We start from the raw sequence: 20743 nt of genomic DNA, 5'->3' as shown, positions 1-20743 counted from the left end.
GTGCTGACAGAAACGCTGACGCTAGAAGAGTAGGAATGGTGACTTGGTCTTCCAGCACATTCAAAATGCGTGGCTTCCTTAAGACATGTGCGGCGGCAATGCTTTTTCTGTGGACAGTGTTAACGACTTTTTTCTCAGGTTGATGACCGCGCCGTGAAAGCTCAAGAGGTCTATTCCAAGAATGACATCTTTCGAGCAATGCTGCAGTACGACGAGGCTGGCAGGGTAACTCTTGTTATTAATGGTGACTCTGGCTGTACATATTTCTGACGACGTAACTAGGTGACCTCCAGCATTACGAATTCCGGGGCCTTCCCAGGCTGTCCAAACTTTTTTCAACTTTGCGGCGAGCGTCCCACTGATGACGTAATAGTCGGCTGAGGTGTTGACGAGGGCTGTACTGCTATGGCTGTCGATGAGGACGTCGAGGTCGCTAGTTCATCACCTTGCGTTTCAGTCTGGTCATGGCGTCGGATCATGGCTACGACGGTTTGTACTGCTGCTTCTACGTTGCGTCGTCAGCTATTCTGCTGGCCGCAAAGTATCGACGTCTGAGCAGCACTTGGGAAGCCGCACGTTCTTGAGGCTTCGTCGCGTCATCGTCGTCGGTGGCGGTGGAGTACCTTCGGAAATTCTTCGTACAACAACAGCACCTCCATCGGTCGCTACCATCAGTTTTCCTAATACGGGCTAGGCGACTGGCCTCGCTTTAGGCCAGTGTACTGCCGACGATGCGGTAACATGCAGCGGCTAGGTGAGGGTGAAAGAGCTGATCCTCGGGATGTCCTCTGCGCTCGAGATAGTCGGCGATGTCAGGTGGTCTTTCACCCCGCTGTGGACGTGGTGCATCGATGGAGAAACCACGTAGTCTTCTCTGGCGGTACTGGTCAGTCTTCCTCGGCGCGTGGCGCTGGCCGGCAGGCGGGCGTTATGGCGTCGGTGGTGGTGGCAGTGGTGTCTATCGGTAGAACTGCTGTGGGGCAGTGTTCAGGCGAGGGCGTGGAGGAGCGTTGCGGTGCACTGCAGCGGCGTAGCTAATTGCTTCCGGTTCAGGCTGCGGTGCTTCGGGGATTCTATGCGACTGCCGTACTTCTTCGCGGACAATGTCGGTCTTGTGCTGCACTGAATACCGGCGCACGTTGGAATATCCGGCAACGAAGCGGCCGACGAGCTGGCCAAAGAAGCACACTCTCCGGGAACCCCTGTGACTACAACGGTGAGCACATTCGACGTAGCAAGGCTTCGCACACGGTGCTCCGTCACCGCTCGCCACCCAGACCCACGAGTTGCGGCAGGGCAGCCACCACGCCCACTCCCGAAAACTTAACTTTCGAGAGAGGAGCGTGCCCTCCTTCTCCGCCTGCGCATCGGCTGCTACCGCACGGCGGAACGGGTTCACAGACAGTCGGGACGTGGAGACTCAAACTGCCGTCATTGCCCACAGCCCGAAACACCCCACCACATTATCTTCCAGTGTGAGGAGTATTCGGACGCGCGCAGATCACTCTTCGATGCTTACAGCAAACTGGGACTCTGCACCAGCACTGTTGATGTGATTCTTTTTCCCCGTGCGCACGCATGCCTGGTGAAGCGCGCGCAAGCTGCCCTCATCACCTTCCTCAAGACTTCTGCGCTATTTGAGCGCTTGTGAACTGAAGGAACATTAGTGCCTCCCCATCGATGTCCACTGGACTCGTATTAGTGAGTGCTACGGACCACAATGTTTTCCGTACAGAGATTACGCACTTCGGCGAGTGCTTCACGCGCTTTGTACGACGCGCCAATCAAACCGTTGTCCTCCTCTCGATGACGATACCTCTCCGGCCCTTGGGAGCTTTCCTAGTCAGCTGTGCATGGAGCGTGGGGGCTTGTGAGTCCGTTGCGGAAAGCAGAACGAATGACCCTCGCCTTTCTTTTTTTTCTCTTTTGCAATCTTTCCCTCCCTATATCTTATTCTCCATACCCCATTCCTGTGCTGACCTGTTGAGGTGTCCTTGTAAGGAGAGACAGTTACGGGTCGGCACTTTTCTTTTCTTTTCTTCTGTTATAACCACTTATATATAATGTCGACGAATGAGTTGGCGTGAGGCTTCATCGAAGGTAACAGCTTGCGCAGCTCCTCTCACATGATTGCTCGAATCGTCTCGCGCAGGTCGTCGGTACTGAAGGCATCGGCGCAGTTGAATGAGGCGCGCCGGTTGCACTGCGTTGTGCGCATCTCAAGCGCCTTTTTTATAGTCGTGGCCTTGGTAAGAAATTCGTTGATATTCTTGGGCGGGGGTTTCGGACAAGTCCCGCAAACACCTCTTGCTTGACCCCGCGGTTTAGGAAACAGTGCTTTTTTTTCTCAGTCATGATGGGGTCGGCGTGTCTTGAAAGCCGGGTCATCTCCTCGACGAAGATGGTCACACCTTCATTAGAGAGTTGCACCCATGTCTCCAGCAATGTGGCGGCCCTTTCATTGTGAACGACGCTCGTAAACCTGCTCAGGAATGTCGTCTGAAAGAGTACCCAGTTTCGTAACGTGGTTTCATGGTTTTTGAGCCATGCCTTCAAGGCGTCTTCTAACTAGAAGCAGATGTGGCGTAATTTTTCTTTGTTGTCCCAGCTGTTGAAGGTGGCGATTCCGTCGTATATTTTTTTCCAGCTTTTCACGTCCTCACCTGACGATCCGCGGAACGTTGTACGTTCCTTGGGCTATCGGAGAACGACTGGGCCAGGCTACATGGAGGTGGTCATCGTTTCTGCTGTTGATGTCGGTATCCGGGGCTGCCTGGCTGTTTCAGGAATATGCCCATACTCAGGTTACAGTCCTCTCTGCCTGCGGCTTGTGCGCTGCTCAGGGTTGGCTTTGGTGTCTTCTTTGCCGCTTGGGCTGGGTTCGTGGCTTGAAGGGGCGTCCGGAACATCAAAGAAGTGACACCTCCACTCCACTAGATATCATGGGGTCTTGACGGGTACGAAGGGAGGACACTCAATGATCAGTTGAAAAACTGTTTACTCGCCCGACTTGTGGCCGGAAAACTGCAGCCAGATCATAGAAGCGCACGGCATCGTCCGGCGATCAACTGACAAGCCAAGGTATATATAAAGGGGTAGTGAAGGCTCCATAAAGGGCCATACGTTCAGAATATGATGGCTAATCAGCTGCTCATAGGGCTTAGCGTTATCTCTGTGAGGAGGAAACACATCGCGAAGAATAAAAAATAAAGCTGATGTAAAAGTGACGTCATTTTGTGTGCACTCACGCGAAATTTCATCTCAAATTACTTTTCATAGCTCCCTCATCGCTAAGGATTTGCGCTAAGGCGATCAGTGGCGATTCATCCACGAAGGCACTTGAAGTCAACGCAAGCTAATCTAATACGAATTCATGACTAAATATGTTTATCTGTACTACCGTTCACTTTGCCTCGGTTTTACAAGGAAACTTATTTTTCAAACTTTCATTCTCCGTTCATGGCACCTTTCGCAGACGCATTGGGGCAACCAACCAGCGTAGCAGCGCATACATGTGATATCTGCAGCGTGGCCTATTCGTTTCACACATACGCAGGTTCTTTAGCATGCACAATGCTTGTGATCTTCCGTTTTAGCAGGAATAAATTACGCCTATAGTTTCACCGGAGTGATGAAATTTTAGTTTTATTAAGTGGTCCTAATGCCTATAATTTAGTACATTGCACGAAATGATAATAAGAAAAAAATCTGTGGGCAATTCCTGCGTTATGTCGTTTTTTTCTTGCATAATACTCCGATAAATTACCGCTATGTATGCAGATGAAGACATGTGATTTGTATCGTAATAGATAACATGGCAGTCTGCTCACCGACAACGCCAATAGTAGGCACTGCATGCTCAAGAAGGAAACCGGTCTGCAGGAATACTAATGGATAAAACTTTAGCAAGCAGTGCATTCTGAACCATTTCAATTGTTTCTTATCTAGAAGACATGGGCCACCTGGCAGATGTTTCTTACAACTGCAACCTTGCACAGCACATTTTTTTCACAGCTACCAACGAAGGCACTCGGTATTAGGTGTAATTCGGATCGTTTTGCTGCCCGTTGGACACTGCACTGAAGACGTTAACCAACGACAAAACGCACCGAACAATTTCGTGCCCAACAGAGAACGCAAGCAAGCGCAAAACACCAGAACACGTGAAGGGGTGTGTCTTCGCCGACTAATTTTACGAGCAGGCCTTGCCATGTATACCCATGTAGTACAAGAGCTGCACTGAGTAATAACAGAGTAGGCAGAGGGTGCTAGAAAAAATATTTTCGTAATGATAAAAAAACGTTATAAATTCTTTGTTCATTACACCTAAATATTACTGTTGTAGAAAAGAAATCTTATTTCAAAAACCTAATGATTGCTTCAACATTGAATGAAACTTTTTTTCTTTATTACCGTTTGTTCCCACCACAAATACTCGTGCTTCAATTGCAGCTCCCATAACTCCCCATGCTGATGTCGCTGGCAATGGCTTCTGAACCGCTTTTAGCCCGAGCCTTCGCGACCTGTTCAAATGGACAAGTGGCGAAGCGTGCCGGCATTTATACATTTCCCATCAAATATTCTAGCGTTATTGCTAGCACTGATGTAGCTTTCTGAATAATCTTTTATGTTAACAAAGTGCGCGTGATCTTAACAAAACGATCTATTGCCGCCCCACTGCGGCGGTTTAGTGGCTAAATCACTCGGGTGCTGACGCGCACGTCGCGGGATCAAATCCCGGCTACGGCGGCTGCATTTCCGATGGAGGCGGAAATGTTGCCGGTCGGTGTACTCAGATATGGGTGCACGTTAAAGAACCCCAGATGATCCAAGTTTCCGGAGCCCTCAACTACGGCGTCACTCATAATCATATGGTGGTTTGGGGACGTTAAACTGCAGATATCAATCAATCGCCCCGCCGCGGTGGTCTAGTGGCTAAGGTACTCGGCTGCTGACCCGCAGGGCGCGGGTTCGAATCCCGGCTGCGGCGGCTGCATTTCCGATGGAGGCGGAAATGTTGTAGGCCCGTGTGCTCAGATTTGGGTGCACGTTAAAGAACCCCAGGTGGTCTAAATTTCCGGAGCCCTCCACTACGGCGTCTCTCATAATCATATAGTGGTTTTGGGACGTTAAACTCCACATATCAATCAATCAATCAATCAATCAATCAATCAATCTATTGCCATCCTGAAGCTTCTCGAACAGTGTAGGCGTCGTTTGCGGTGAGAATACTGACAGTCAAACGGCGCGATAACAAAAGTGGAGAACAGAACGGGGCAGTATTCTCATGACGAGAGCCATTACATGAACACTCCCGGCAAGTTTTTCTCGTCACCATCATGTTCCTTTATTAATATTACACTGATAACATCCTTCATGGGTCTTATAATCTACGCGCCGGTGAACGTGCGGGTGCAGGAGCGACGAACGTGTTTTATGTTAAAGTCAAACTAGCAGACCGGCCTCCATCAGGGCGCACCCGATATCATCAATCACATGAGATGTGTTTGATGGAATGCTGCTGAAGCATCATGAAGGCCATCTTGAAGAAGCGTGAAAGTACATAGTAGCACTGATAATCGGGTTGTGTCCTCTGAGCAGCAAATCGAAACCTTTATTATAAAGGCGTGGTCGTGACATTTCACGACCACGCTATTTCGCCAGTCGTCGACGGACGGCTCGAATACCCTTCTAGGCGCTGCGCCCTGCACGCGAAGAGACTGTGCAAAATCCACTTCTCTCCTAGGAGCCGCATTATTTAGAGCAGCGTTTGGTTGAGTTATCTCCTATGCCGACCCTCCTTCATAAATATTACAATTTCTTGCTATATGATTCATCTTAAATACAAAGTATTTCTTAGCAAACTTCGGCGACTTTGAGCGTATCTACCTATCTATCTAGCCACCCACAACTTTAGCTCACCTGGCCGTTCTATCATTGTATCGATACCAAAATTGGTATGGCATAACATGACTGTATGAAGAACATGTTTGAATAGTCATAGCATGAAAATCATGACATGCATGTAATGAATGTTATAATTTACATGGCATGATTCTGCAGCTCTTGCGGTGGTTTCATTCACATGTATGTTGCAAAACTGGTATGGTATGGCATGATTACATGGCGAACACAAGCGCCAGACCCTAACATGAAAATCATCACATGCGTGTCATGTAAGAACATGACTACATGCCACGCTCATGATGCACTCGTGGCCGTTTCGCTAGCGTCACATATACCAAATTTGGTATTACGGTACATGAATGGATGACGAAGGTATGTGCCTGGTGCAAACATGATCATTATTAGATGCGTGTCATGTAACAACATGACTATAAGCCACGCTCATGATGCGCTCGTGGCCGTTTCACTAGCTTCACATATACAAAATTTGGTAATACGGGACGTGAATGGATGACGAAGGCATGATGTTGGTACAAAATGATAAACATGAGATGCCTGTCATGTCACAACATGGCTACATTCTACGCTCATGATGCGCTCGCGGCCGTTTCGTCAGCTTCACATATACCGAACTCGGTATTACGCGACGCGAACGGGCGACATAGGTAAATTACACATCCAAACATGATAATCACGACATCAGTGTCGTATAACAACATAAGTACATGCCACACTCCTGATGAGCTCGCGGCCATTTCGCTAGCTTCACATATGCCAAATTTTGCATTACGTTACGTCAATGGATGACGAAGGTATGTGACTGGTTCATACATGATAATCATGAGGCGCGTGTCATGTGAGAACATGACTACATGTCACAGTCAACGCGCCAATGCATTTCGACGTGACGGGGTGCACGTGCTCGCCGGCGTTCCATTCCATCGCGTCACGCCGGCGTTGCCACGCCGGGAGCCGGTCCTGCCATATTCTCGCAGGCGCGTGCCGCGCTACGTGGCTTTGATGCATGCGCGTTTCAGCGCGTCCTGCGTCCCTCCGTCACGAAAAGAGGGAGACGCAGTGTTGCCTGGGTAACGCATCGGTGCGAAATGCTGCATGTCGCATTTCGCACTGGTTTCTATCGGGCTGCACCGATGGACGCTGGTAACGCTTGGCTTGAACTTTAGAGTGCTCACGTTTTGCTAACGTAGCGTCGCTGTGCAGAGCGCGCACGCGTGTCAACGCTACATTGAAGTATATTGGACCCTTCATGATGCGCTAGCGGCCATTTGCTAGCTCCACTTATACCAAATTTGGTGTTACGTGACGTCGATGGATGACCAAAATGTACGACTGGTGCAATCATGATAATCCTGACAAGCTGAGAACATACCACGCACATAGCGTGCTCGCGGCCGTTTCGTTATAGCTCCGCATATACTAAGTTTAGTATCATGTGACTTGAATACATGACAAAAGTAAAGTAGACCTCCAAACATCATAATCATGACACGTAAGTTATGTACATCATTTGCCTTTCCTCGTGACATTGTGCTGATTTTAAAGTGACATATGGACCTTTCTCATTCGTGCTTCACATATCATCGATTTCCACTGTACGTGGGATCTGCCAATTTTTTTACTCTTGTGGTGAAACTAAATTTTTTCTCATATAATAAGTTTTTTGCGGTACATTGCAAACTGTTTGGCTAAATGCTGAAGTTTGAAATAAAACACAGTCACTGATCAACTTCAATGAAATAATCTGAAGTCAAGTTTCTTTCTCAACTATTTATTTCTCAACTACATTTCTTGCTCTCGCAAACTGCTATTATTAGCGAGCTTCATAATGCAGAAACAGTCCCGTAGTTTTCAAAGTAGAGTGGATTGAAAGAGAGGAGTTTTGGCAACAAGCTTCGAAAAGTGAAGTCAGACGGAGCCAAGCCGCCTGTGGCGCTGCAATACTTAGCTTGCAATGTGTCTTCTTTACTAGTCGCACACCGCTTCATGAAAGTGTTGCAGAAGTAGAACTCCGACATCCCACATCAAAGACCCACTGTTTCTCTTGTTCGACCTCTGCACGACGTCGTCTTATTTTCACTTGCTCTCATTAATAAACGCGAAACATTTCTTGGCGAACTTCAGTGACTTTGTGCCTATCTATCTATCTATCTTTTGCGAAGCAAGCGTCTTGCACTGTATGTTTTTGTGGATGCCTTGTTATTGTATTTAGTATTTGCCCCTTCTGCATGGGCCAGCATATCGGCCTGCAGTATCGGTAAATGAGCACATAAATATCTATCTAGCTATATATATATATATATATATATATATATATATATAATCTATTTATCTATCTATCTATCTGTCAGTCTGTCTGTCTGTCTGTCTATCTAGCCGCCTACAGCTTTCACCTCCGCTGGCCGTTTGTAGGCCCGTGTGCTCAGATTTGGGTGCACGTTAAAGAACCCCAGGTGGTCTAAATTTCCGGAGCCCTCCACTACGGCGTCTCTCATAATCATATAGTGGTTTTGGGACGTTAAACCCCACATATCAATCAATCGATTATGGTATTGATACCCAACTTGGTATAGCATATCATGACTGCATGAAGAACATTCATAACATGGGAATCATGAATTGTATGCCATGAATGTCATGATATACATTTCAAAATTTTGCTGCTCTTGCGGTGGTTTCTTTCACAAGACATGTTTGTTTGATTGATTTGTGGGGTTTAGCGTCCCAAAACTACACTATGATTATGAGAGACGCTTTTCACCTGACATGTTGCGAAACTGGTGTGGTATGACATGACTGCATGGTGAACATAAGGGACAGACCCTAACATGCAAATCCTGATTTGTGTGTCATGTAACAACATGAGTGCATGCCGCACTCATTTTGTGCTCACGGCTGTTTCGCAAGCTTTGCATAAACCAAATTTGGTATTACGGGACCTGAATAAAAGACGAATCTACGTGACTGGTGCAAACATGATAATCATGAGATGCGTGTCATGCAACAACATGACTACATGTCACGCTATTGATGTGCTCACGACCGTTTCGCCAGCTTCACTTATACCAAATTGGATATTACGTGACGTGAATAGATGACGACGGTATGATAGTAGTGCAAACATGATAAACATGAGATGCGTGTCATGTAACAACATGACTGCATGCTACAATCCTGATGCGCTCACGGCTGTTTCGCTAGCTTCACATGTACCAAACTCGGTAATACGCGACGCGAACGGATGACATAGATGAATGACACATTCAAACATGATAATCACGACACGCGTGTCATGTAGCAACATGACTACATGCCACACTGATGATGCGCTCGCGGCTGTTGCGCTAGCTTCACCTGTACCAAATTTGGTATTACGTGACTCCAAAGAATGACGAAGGTATGTGACTGATGCAAACATGATAATCATGAGATGCGTGTGATGTGAGAACATGACTACAATAAACAGCCAAGGGGCCAATACATTTCGACGTGATGCGGTGCGCGTGCTCGGTGGCGTTCATTTCGTCGTGTCACACCGGCGTTTCCACGCCATGCGCCCGTCCTGCCATATTCTCGCAGGCACGCGCCGCGCTGCGTTGCTTTGACGCATGAGCGTTTCAGCACATCCGGCATCCCTCCGTCACAAAAAGAGGGACACGCAGTGTTGTCTGAATAATGCATTGGCGAGAAATGCAGCATGTTGCACTTCGCACCGGTTGCCGTCGGGCCGCGCCGACCGACGCTGGTCGCGCCTGGCGTCAGACTATAGAGTGCTCGCGTTTTGCTAACGTAGCGTCGCTGTGCCACGCGTGTGCGCGTGGGGACGCTACATTGATGTATATTAGGTCCTTCATGATGCGCTCGTGGCCGTTTCGCTAGCTCCACATATACCAAATTTGGTGTTACGTGACGTCAATGGATGACGAAATATATGACTGGTGCGATTCATGATAATCCTGACACGCGTGTCGTGTAAAAACATGATAATTATGAAAATCATGATAATTCTGTTGGTTATACCAAGTCAAACGTTAAAATGACGTTATTTTGGGAGTGTTTCTTATTTCGTTGGGTACCCTGATATACGGAGCCAAGTGACAGGCAGACCTGCTGCTGCAGAACAGGTGCGCATATCCAGCTTTTCTGGACACGAGTGCTTTCGTTCGCGTGAATGGAACCTGGGCATATCGCCCTTAAAGAATTCAAAAGTCCCGCCAAGATGTATTCAGTGACGAAACACTAAATCAGCTGAAATAGACGAGAGCACTCCTATCTCGCACCCAGGCACCTTCGGCGATATACCCTCGCTCCCAGAGACGCCATAATTTGTTTGGAACAGCTAAGGCGCGCCTCGCTAGCATGGCAAGCAGTGGCTCTGGGAGTCTAAAAGCGAAAACGCAGCTGTTCACGCTGCGCCCGCTTATAAAATGTCATTTGGGTACTACTGCGCTTTATCTGATGCGACAAAAACCAGCGCAAGAGAAAGAGACTGCTGAGCACTGCCTGTTAAGTTCACAGCGCATCGCGCGAATCGTGCCGGTGCGGTGTTTTGCAAATGCAAAGATTTCCGTGCACAACAACAAACGCTGAGCTATGCCGCTTTAGTATATAATCACAATCGACAGGAAAAACTACGAGCCCAGCTAAGTGTGCGAATAAGTATACTCACTGCGCTTATTCAAGCGTGACTCCAGCTGTTCCACTTCACAGCAGCGATTTGCATGCAGTATGCCTGTAGCATGCAGCACAAAACTATTGCCATACTATTACGAAGGCCGCATATCAATAACAGGATATACGTATCACGACTCACGCGTGGATGCACACACCGCACATGTTTAGTACAACTGTAACGGCTTACTGTCGCGATGCAACGAGACGTGAACGGCGCGGAAATCATTGCTTTTCACTCGGCCGAACAGCGACATGCCTTGACTGTCCCTAGGTAATATACATGCACTTTCGGCTGGCGTCACCGTAGCATTTTAAAATCTTGTTCTGGCTGCACCTTTGCATCGCGTGTGTGTTCCGATTGCCCGACAGGACTGGCGATTGATACACATGTGGTGCATAAGCGTAAGTTGGAGCCAGATACTAGCGCTACGTTGACACCAGTTTAGAGCGCAAATTCTGCCTTATCACAGCCAAGGCACGCCACAGTCAACGCTTTCCGCTGTTCACGTTTATTTCAGTCGGATAGTACGTATTTGATGAAGTTGCTTCCGCAGTATGCCATGCACGTGCTCCAGGCATTCTGGACTGTCGAGGAAGGTCTTCTTCGACGTTTCACACGAAATCAGCACAAAATTCCAGCAAAGGAACAGCGCGAAACATATGTACAGCCGGAAGTGTGGCATCTTGGGCTAGTTGCTATGACATGATCGGTGTCCTTCGTGTCCTTCTTGTCTCTGTGTCGTCGTTCTGTTCTCGTACAGCTGGACTGGGGTTGTGAAGCTTCGCGTTTGACCAGAGCGTCTGCTCACGTGGCAGTTGACGGTGTTGCTTCATCGCCCTTGCAACAGATGGCGCCACGCGCTTTTCAATATGAAAGCAAGCACTGAGCTCGCTGTGTTCTGGTGTATATATAAAAGAAACGGTGCACGTGCACGCTAAGACGTTCGCTTCACCTCAGTGCGCAGATAAAAGAGCGTGGTGTGTCGACGTTATCTCAAAGGCGAAGACTGGCAATGAATTGATAGTTTTGCTAGTGAGCCTACAGCTCGCAGCATTCCGCACGAAATGTGTGGCCGTCTTATGTTGAATTCCAATGGTGGAGTCGGAGCAATTTTTTCTGCTCCTTTCAGAGCAAGTGTGTTCCAATGACAGAGTAAGAGCGGGAGTCAAAAGTTCCAATGAGAGAGCCGGAGGGAATTCAGAGCGGGAGTCCCTCCGGGGAGCAGGAAAAACTGCTCCTCCGAACTCGGTGGAGTGGACCGGAGCTCAGCGTGACGCATTTCCTTTAACACGTTTGCCTGCTTGGGGGTGCGGCTGGCGCGGCGCGAGTTGTGTTGATAACGGGGGACGGCATGGACGGCTCGGCTACCTCGGCAAAGCGTGCGGCAATGCTTCTGCTACTCGATAGCGACAGCTCTGAGTCGGAAAGCTCGAGTACCGACACGAGTAATTCGTCGGAGAGTGACAGCGACGCTAAAGGTTGCGCTTACGAGCGGGAATTCAACAAGTTGTTCCGCATTCCCGCGAAGAGGCCCAAAGTCGTCGGTTTCATCGAGGACGTCGTTCGGCAGTACTCGGACCACGAGGTAAAGAATTAGAAAAAAAGAAGGAAGCATTATGCTCAAGGTTTAACACGTTGTGATGTTTTTGTTTGTTTCTTTTCTTGAGCAGTTCCGGAGGCACTTTAGGCTGGCTCGACCTGTGGCCGAAAAGTTGGTCGTGGAGTTTGCTGTCTCGTCAATGTGCCCTTCGAGCACACAAGGAGGAGTTCAAGCGAAATCCGCGGAAACGCATGTCTTGACATTTATCTGGTTAGTTACACCTGCCCACATTCACCCCCTTTTTTTTTCTTTGTACGATGCCTGCACAAGAACGCATTTGACTATGAGCCTGTTGCTCACAGTGCAGTGTGATCTTAAGCTGTTTTTTTTTCTTTCTGGTACCTGTAATCCCCCTGCGCAGGTACGCGGCCAACAAAATCTGCATGCGAAACGTGGCAAGCCGTTTCGACATGTCAGAAAGCACCGTGTACAGAGTTCTTAAGAGAGTAGCGCAGTTCCTGATGACGCTGGGACCATCGGTGATCAAGTTTCCCGCAGACCTGGAGGACCTCACTAGCAGTTTTGAGAAGGTTTGTTTTGATTTTATTTATCGTGAGGACCCATAATATTGGCCGGCCAAGCTATATTGATCATATCACAAACACGAGTGCACATTTTATGGTGGGTTATTTCAAGCTCAATTTTACGCTGAGGTGGGACTTTAAGAAAAAGGTGGTAGGTCGGGATGATAATACCGAGCTTCATCCAGTTGTGTTCGAACAATTCAACTTATGTCTCTCCTGCAGTCAAAGTCGATTCCTTGCATGCGGATGATGCTGCATGCTTTGTCATTTCTGTTCAGATGTACAATACAATATGGACGAGGTTTGGTTTTAAATTTAAGAATTAAATTCTAATTACGTACTTCAACTCCCTTTAGAAAAAAAAACATACGCAGGCTTTGTTTTCTTTTCTCTCCCATTTCGTCATTGTGAAAAGAGAGGTGGATAGCAAGAAAACGTGTAGAATATGGTGTGGACAGCAATGTATGTTACCTTAACTAGTTCTCAAAGTTGAATTTGGTTTGCATGTTGCATCTTTAACATAAAATATATTGTGCTGAGTCATGAAGCGTATGCTGTGATTGTGAGTTAATGGGCTTGAGCACCAGTATTGCCTGTTAAAACTCCTCGCAAATCCTCATTTCTTGCTCAGGCATGGTTAATATCACTCATTAGAAGAGTACAACTTGCTTGCAGGTGTCTGGAATGCCTGCTGTTATTGGCTGTATAGATGAATCGTATGTCAAGATACAGTGCCCAGCCAACAAGGTTGCCTCCACATACTGCAACTGGCACCATTACCTTTCACTAACACTGCAAGCCGTCTGTGACCACAAGAGGCGCTTCCTCGATGCGTTCACTGGAACCTCCAGCAAAATGCACGATACTGATGTGTTTAGCTTATCGCATCTTTCAAAGAACATAGCTTCAGTACGTCAGGGCCGTTATCATATATCAGGGGACGCAGCATATCCGCTGCGGGAGTACCTGTTGACACCATACAGGGATTACGGTGCAATGAATAAGCAACAAAAAGGCTTTATTTTAAGTTTTCAGGCACACGAGTGCTCATTGAAAATGCATTCAACACACTCAAGAAGCGCTTCAGGCAGCTCATGTACCAGGAGTTGCACACTATCCACTGGCTCAATAAGTTTATCATAAGCTGCTTTATTGTTCATAACTTGTGCATCGATTACGGTGATGAAGAGCCAGACGATGATATTGATGATGATGGAGCATCCAATGCTATTCAGTGGGAGAACTGCACTGATAACCACAGTGATAAAACTGATGAGGAGCGTGCTTTGCACAAGCTTGGCGAAATTAAGCGTGCAAAGGTCTTGACTAAGCTCCTGCGAAGTCATTCAAGGAAATAACACCATAATTCCCTGTTTTATCTGAACTAGCCCTTTAGTTCCTCACAGTAGTTGGGAGGCTGTGTGTGTGTGCACCAATGCGCAGCACCCTTGATACACACAAGCACATGTTTTGCACTGTACAATTTATTTCAACATGCTGATTGTATTCTAGGCCACTGGAATCCTTCATTGTCTAAGCCAAGAAAACGGCTCAAAAGCTTCAATTTTCTTCATGCTGTTTTGCTTTTTCTTGCCGAATGCGCTCCTTCTGTTCTTGCATCTCTTCATGACGCTTCCTTCTTTCATTCTCGCGTTCAGTTCGTTTTTTTCTTTTTCTTCCTGAATTTTGCTCATTTTGTCAAAGAAGTGATAATTTCCAGCATTCTAGAAGCCGAGAGTTCCGGCTTTTTGGGCTCAGGTTCCTTTGTTGTGCTGGTCAACTCCTGGCTAGTTGAACCTTGGCTTTTCAGCTCCTGGCTCCTCGATGCTTGGCTTGTCGACGATTGGCTTGTCGACGATTGGCTCGTCGACGCTTGGCTGGGCGGCCTTTTATTAGAAACTATTCCAGAGCTGTCCCTGAGCTCTTCTGGCTCAGGGCTATCACCTAGCCAACGTATTTTGGCTATGTTGTCTTCAAAGGAAACGTCGCAAGGAAAATTCCCCGATTTGTTGTTATGTGCTGCAGCGCTTCTTTTTCGTCGCATGACTGTTTTGTTGCGGCTAGAGCACTGGTCCCCAGTTTAAGAGACCCCGACAGCCTCTGTGATGTTGACCGCTATTTTGGCAAACATTGCCTTTTGAATTTTAAATTTCTTCATAGGCCCTATTTGGAAAAAAATACTGCTGGTAGTAGTCCAGCAACAGCTTTGTTTCTTCCGCCGTCCACTCACAGCCTGTACCTGAAAAGAAAAAGTGCTTGAGACATTTGTACAGACGTTATCAGTTGCACGTCATCGACACAGGTGTTAGAGAGTTGTGGTATTCTGCTGTGTTGGTATTAATTGTAGAGCTCATAGGCATATATAAGCACCAACCTGTTTTAGTTTGTCTTGATATCGATTTTTCCACTTTGATTTTTGTCGTTACAGTGCTTGGTGCTCTTTGCAGTGATCTAACTGTACATATCATGTATAATTCATTACTTGAATGCACTTGTATCATCTCCTGCTGGGGCCTCTAAATGGGCCTGCAGTATTCTCTAAATAAATAAATAAATAGACTCACTGCGTTGCTTGCTCTTTTGGCTGTGTTCCGGCACTGTGAATGGAAAAATGAAATGCATTGTTATTCATACAGCTGGCATACATGAAGCGACATAACGACCAACGATTTGTGTTCTGTGACACAAATTGCTGTACATTGAAGCACCATGTGAATTTCATGCATATATGTATGCAATTAAGCTAAGCCATGTGAGGCTTCCTAACACAGCTTCACAAAACAGTAACTATATGTTTCCTATGCTATCTCATCACGACACAAAATTTTGAATAACAATTTCGCGTAAGCATACATGGTGGCATGCAAAATCTTCGACAGTAGCTCAACACATTGTGCACAATCTTGATTGAATTAAACACTCTCATCATGATGCACAGAGTTTCTAATCAGCTGACTGTTAATCAAAATGAAGCACGATCTTTCAGGCCTGAAACAAGCAGTGACACTCCAGAAAAAGCAACTTAATTTCTGTGGACTGAGACCAATTCCTAATTTGGATGTGCTCAATGTCCTGACCTTGGTAACATTGCTAACCCATTAGATAGCAGAACATGCACTCACGCTGCTACCTCTGCAGCTAAAATTTCCCGGGAGTCAAATTCTCGGGTGCGTAACACTGGCTTATAGTTTCTTCGAGACATATAAAGGCAGACAGCTGCTTCTGCGCCACTTCCACTGAAAGGCGAGTGCACTGGAACTTGCCACATAGTAGTGCAGTACTGAAACGCTCGCGCTGCGTTGTGCTTGTACGGTAAAAGCGTTACTTTGGAGGTATCTCACCGCAAATGCGTACCTGCCAACCTAGGGACTTCTGAAATTGGGAGACTCGCCGCGGGAGCGGAGTAGGGGGCAGAAAAAAAAATTGTTTTGGACGATCGGTCAAATTGCCCTTATGCCAAACACGCTTGTCACCAACGCGGTTCGTTTCTATTCGTGTGGCCACATTCTAAAGTGATAGGAAGTCGCTTCTTACTAATGACGCCGTTCCGTGCAAGAACAGCGGCGTCACGCGCACGTTTACTTTTGGCTGTATATTTACAGCGGTGTTTGTGCAATCAATGCGGCGAAGGTTTTCGTTCTCCACGGACACAGGTAAACGAACAACGGTATGACGCATGCGATTGCGTTTCAGTGACACGATCGCGTCAGCAGTAAAGCAACGTTGCAACATGTACATAGCGCGTGCAGACAATCGCTCCACGCAACACGTGTGTTGCATTCAACTTACAATTACAGCACAGTGTTGAAATTGAGGAGACACTTACCATGTTTCTCCGCATACTGTGTGGTCACCATCGCAGACATCGTGGACAATAGCTGTTGCACGCTTGGCGTGATATCCATTCCACACAGGTGAATAGCGCTGAACAAGCAAACGAATGATGCGGCGATGCTGGTAAACCACCTGGGAAACAGACAGCGGAAGAGACCACGCGCAAGGTATCCTGGGTAACACGGCAGCTTCCGCCTTGCTCCAGCAAGGCGGGTTGTGTTCCGATGGCGGATTTGGAGGATTTCCTCTACGCCAGAGTCGAGTGCTCGCTCGCGAAGTCGGTCGGCTGCACCGACTCCGCCATTGGAATTCAACATTAGACGCACCCTTTGTGTATAAAAAAAAGCCGATTTGTTTTTTGTTTGTTTGTTTTTAGTTTCAGCGCTGCCGTGTTGGTAGGGATATTAGAGAAGCATGCTGCTTTCAGGGTTTCGTGTTGACCGAGCGTCAAGCATTATGCTTGGGTACGAAATTGACATTGCGGTATAATAAACAATTTGCATGTGTGTGTCTGTGTGCATGTTTGTTTCTGTGTGTGTGTGTATATGTGTGTGTGCGTGCGTGCGTGAGCGCTGTAGTGATGCTCGCTTGCTCCTTGCGTTACGTCAAAGTAAAGCTGGATAACTGAGAGAACGCTAAAAATGGGAGTATGAAAACGAAGGCAAAGAAATTCATTTATTGTTTTCATTTAGTTCTTGTCGAAATGTGGCAGCCACCTCAAGCTCGGCGTCGTCGAAGTGGCTGTGGCTCGAACTTACGCACGCAGTCAGGCTTGCCTTCACACCGCACCATGACCTCAGTGTCGTATGGATATTTTTTCTCGTGATCAATGCCGGTACGGATCGGGTTCGGTTCGGATGTTAGCCACACAGCGAATAAAAGTTACCATGCAACAGCACCTCAGACTAGTCGGGATAAAACTTGCGGTCAAGTGCGCATGTTTGAGCTTGTAGACGCTGTCGGGTCCGCGTGCTCCGCACACTGTAGTCCCTACCCGCGTGAGCAAAACAAAAAAAAGGTAGAGATAAAAAGCAACAATATACTCCTAGACAAAAACTTACGACAGCGTAGAACATAAAATAATAATGAATCAAAGAAGTTTTATGATACCTCTACTATATTGTGAGGTGGTTTAGAGAGTTTTTAGCTGAGGAGGAAGTTTTAATTTTTACTGAACTTACATTCTTCAAATATGCGTTCTAGTTACAGGGAGTTCCTAAAGGATCAGATACCTCACTTCTTCTTTTTAATATATTGCTAAGCACTATTCCCAGTCAAGAAGAAGTATAAACATATGTTAATGCAGATAATATAGCATTTGTCGCTTCAGGCAGTGACATACATTCGCTATATATTCGCCCACAAACGTACAAGCTAGCCATTGAAAATCAGTAGAAGGCTCTTTATTTATGTATTATTGTTTCAAGGAGCGCAAATATACTTTTGCTTTTGGATAACCCAGTTAAAATTAGAATTACATGCAACCTGCGGAACATGCCACAATTGGGCTCGGTAAAATATCTGGAAATATCTTATGATAAGCACCTAGTTTGGCATGCGACCAAGAAAGGAGTACGGGATTTTGTAGTCCTACGAAGGATGTGCAACAGTTGATCGAGGATACGGAGAGACACACTAATTATGTTTTGCAAAAATACATGCATGCAGCTTTTCTGGACACCAGCGGTTTAGCCCCGTATGAGAACTTGGATGTCTTTTATATTGTGGTGCACCGGCTTATAAATTGCGTCCTCTGATACTCTTGGAATGGGAGGTCCAAATTTATTCCTTGGTTTACCGAAATTGGTAGCCAATAATGTCATCTACTTAGAAGCGAGGTTGTGTTCTCTTTTGTGCAGATTTAGAATACTAACAGTGCAATCATTCCTAAAAAACATAATAAATAAAACTAAAAATTATTTTCATGTATACATAAGTCAGAGTGGTTTTTTCTATCTTATTGATACAGCGTGGGTGGGCTTCGTAGAAGCGCTTGTTGCACCAATAGATGTTAAACTGTCACAAGTTCTTTGCATCGGTAATGAAATAAGTGTTTTCACGATATATATCCGAATCATACAAAAAGCTCGGCTAACCATATAAACCAGCTTCTTCAGAGACATTTAGAATGGATAGTTATAAAAAAATATCGCTACAGATATCTCGCAGTCTGAAGAAAAATCCGGCTGTAGTATAGTTTCCAAGGCCTTCAATTGCTCATTCTCATTAGGGCTTCCTGACTTCTTATCAGTTTCTTCGGCATAATGGCCTAAGGAAAGCTCAGCCCGTCAACCTCAAGAGCGGCCGTAGTTGCAGATATTTTATCTGTGTGTTCGGCACTCGCAAAAAATAGCGGTTCTCAATTATCACGTGGCTGTGAGACGTATAACTCAAGGTGTTATTATTATTATTATTATTATTTTCAATTATCAGGAATTTCTCACTTTATGTTCCCCACGCAGGTGACCCTAATCAGAATAGTCTGCGTACTGGGCCACAAACGGACAAAAATGAATGAAAAGGACGAAATTGCGGATGCTCCATCGAAAGGCGCTTTGAGTGAACCGATTTTCTAAATTATACTGACAACAGACCTCTTGATTTGCGACAGATTGAGAACGCGATGAAAAACTTGACACAATGAAGTTCTTGATCACTCACCTTTACGAGTATTGGCACCTCTTGTTCCCTCGGCGTAGGACTTTCTGTTCAACATGAAAAGGGGTATAGTTAATTTCATAAAATTACGCTGTCACCTTCCGAAATTGAACTAATGTACGCACAGAGCTGGTATGCCTCCTTTCCCTCTTTGCTAGTCTTGTAACAAAGACAAAACAACTGAAAATATTTTCTTATCATGCGTCTGCTTCAATTTACTGAGGGGTAGCATTCTCAAGGCGGTGTTTAATCGAATAAAATTGTGGATTTCACCATTTGAAATATACTATCCTTGGGAGCCCCTCATCGTCGTTGTCACTGAGAGCTCCGTTCCATGGTAGACAATTGTTTTCAAAGAATCAAGTTGGTGTTGACCTGGAGTACTTGAAATAGCCTCAATAATTTAGTTTAAGTATTATATAATTTACTACTCATGCAAATATTACTTCATCACTTTTTCTTATAAATAATTCGTTTTTGGTCAGTCCAGAAGAGTGGGCATGAGCCATACACAGAGGTAATCATAACATAACCAGAAGGTGGAGCGGCTCCATGTTAAAAAAATACACAGAAGGGATGATAAGAAACAAACAATAGCAAAAATAAAAGTGGCTCCGTCCTGCACTTTCGTGTACTTCTAGAAAAGGAGACCAGAAAAAGTGTAAGCACCATTGGGCGCAGATAGCAGCAGAATGTTTGGCCAGTTTTGCGATTGTTATAAATTGTTCTGGTCAACATTACACGTTGGACACGAGTAGTCGAGCTTGTTCTCGAACTTACGCGGGCACCAGATAATATACTGGAAAGTTCGATTACTGGTGTATAGAGGATTTGCCGTTAGATATGGGCAGCACCACCTCTGGATATAGAGGAATATTTTCTGGTATTTGATCCTCGTGACGTGTAATATAGGTAAAGTAAAAAAAGCATCGAGTGCATGAGCCGATCGTATGGTATACGTCCACTGCAGCACTGTTCGTGTAGTTGTTCAATAAACAAAACTACTCGGTTTAAAAAAAAAAACATTTGAGGTTTCGTATCCTGAAACCAAGATATGGATATGAGGGATGCCACTGGAAAGCTGTAGATATTTCGACCACCTGGTAGTGCTGTATATGCACTCAAGTGAACGTAGGTGGGCCCCTAATATGTTGGGTTCATCGAAATCACCGTGGCCGGCATTCGACGGTCTTCGTCTCACCGCTCGAGCATCACTGCTACTACACCATCACGATGGCTTGAACAACGGTAAAGTTATCATCTAAATCTATTGGCATCAAAACCTGTTTAACGGGAGACTCCAAGCACTGATTGCGAAGGATGGACGGTAAATTTTGGCAATATGCATTTAAGCACAGATTCACCGTTGTAAAATATATATTAACGTAGATGCTTTTCAAGTGATTGCTCAAGTACAGTTTCTCCGGCTATGTATCACGCTACAAGAATGTGATTTCGACATGAGTCAACACGCTGTAGTCTTGATTATATCACCGATGCCAACTCTCGCAACCCAGTTGTGCCCTG

The 20743-nt window shown here is 46.1% G+C and overlaps 1 protein-coding gene across 1 annotated transcript; it reads left to right on the top strand.

Moving 5' to 3' along the window:
• The first annotated feature begins 11965 nt into the window (after positions 1–11965).
• Positions 11966–15287, top strand: LOC142814074 (uncharacterized). Its single transcript, XM_075892013.1, has 4 exons — positions 11966–12185; positions 12271–12410; positions 12562–12730; positions 13400–15287. The coding sequence occupies exons 1-4, from the start codon at positions 11988–11990 to the stop codon at positions 13865–13867; spliced, it is 975 nt and encodes a 324-aa protein (XP_075748128.1). The 5' UTR covers positions 11966–11987; the 3' UTR covers positions 13868–15287.
• The last annotated feature ends 5456 nt before the right edge of the window (positions 15288–20743 follow it).

Source organism: Rhipicephalus microplus, chromosome 4 (genome assembly GCF_043290135.1).
Source record: "Rhipicephalus microplus isolate Deutch F79 chromosome 4, USDA_Rmic, whole genome shotgun sequence".
Taxonomy (NCBI): Eukaryota; Metazoa; Arthropoda; class Arachnida; order Ixodida; family Ixodidae; genus Rhipicephalus; species Rhipicephalus microplus.
Note: the sequence above shows the minus strand (reverse complement) of the source record. Positions and strands in the feature narration are given on the sequence as shown.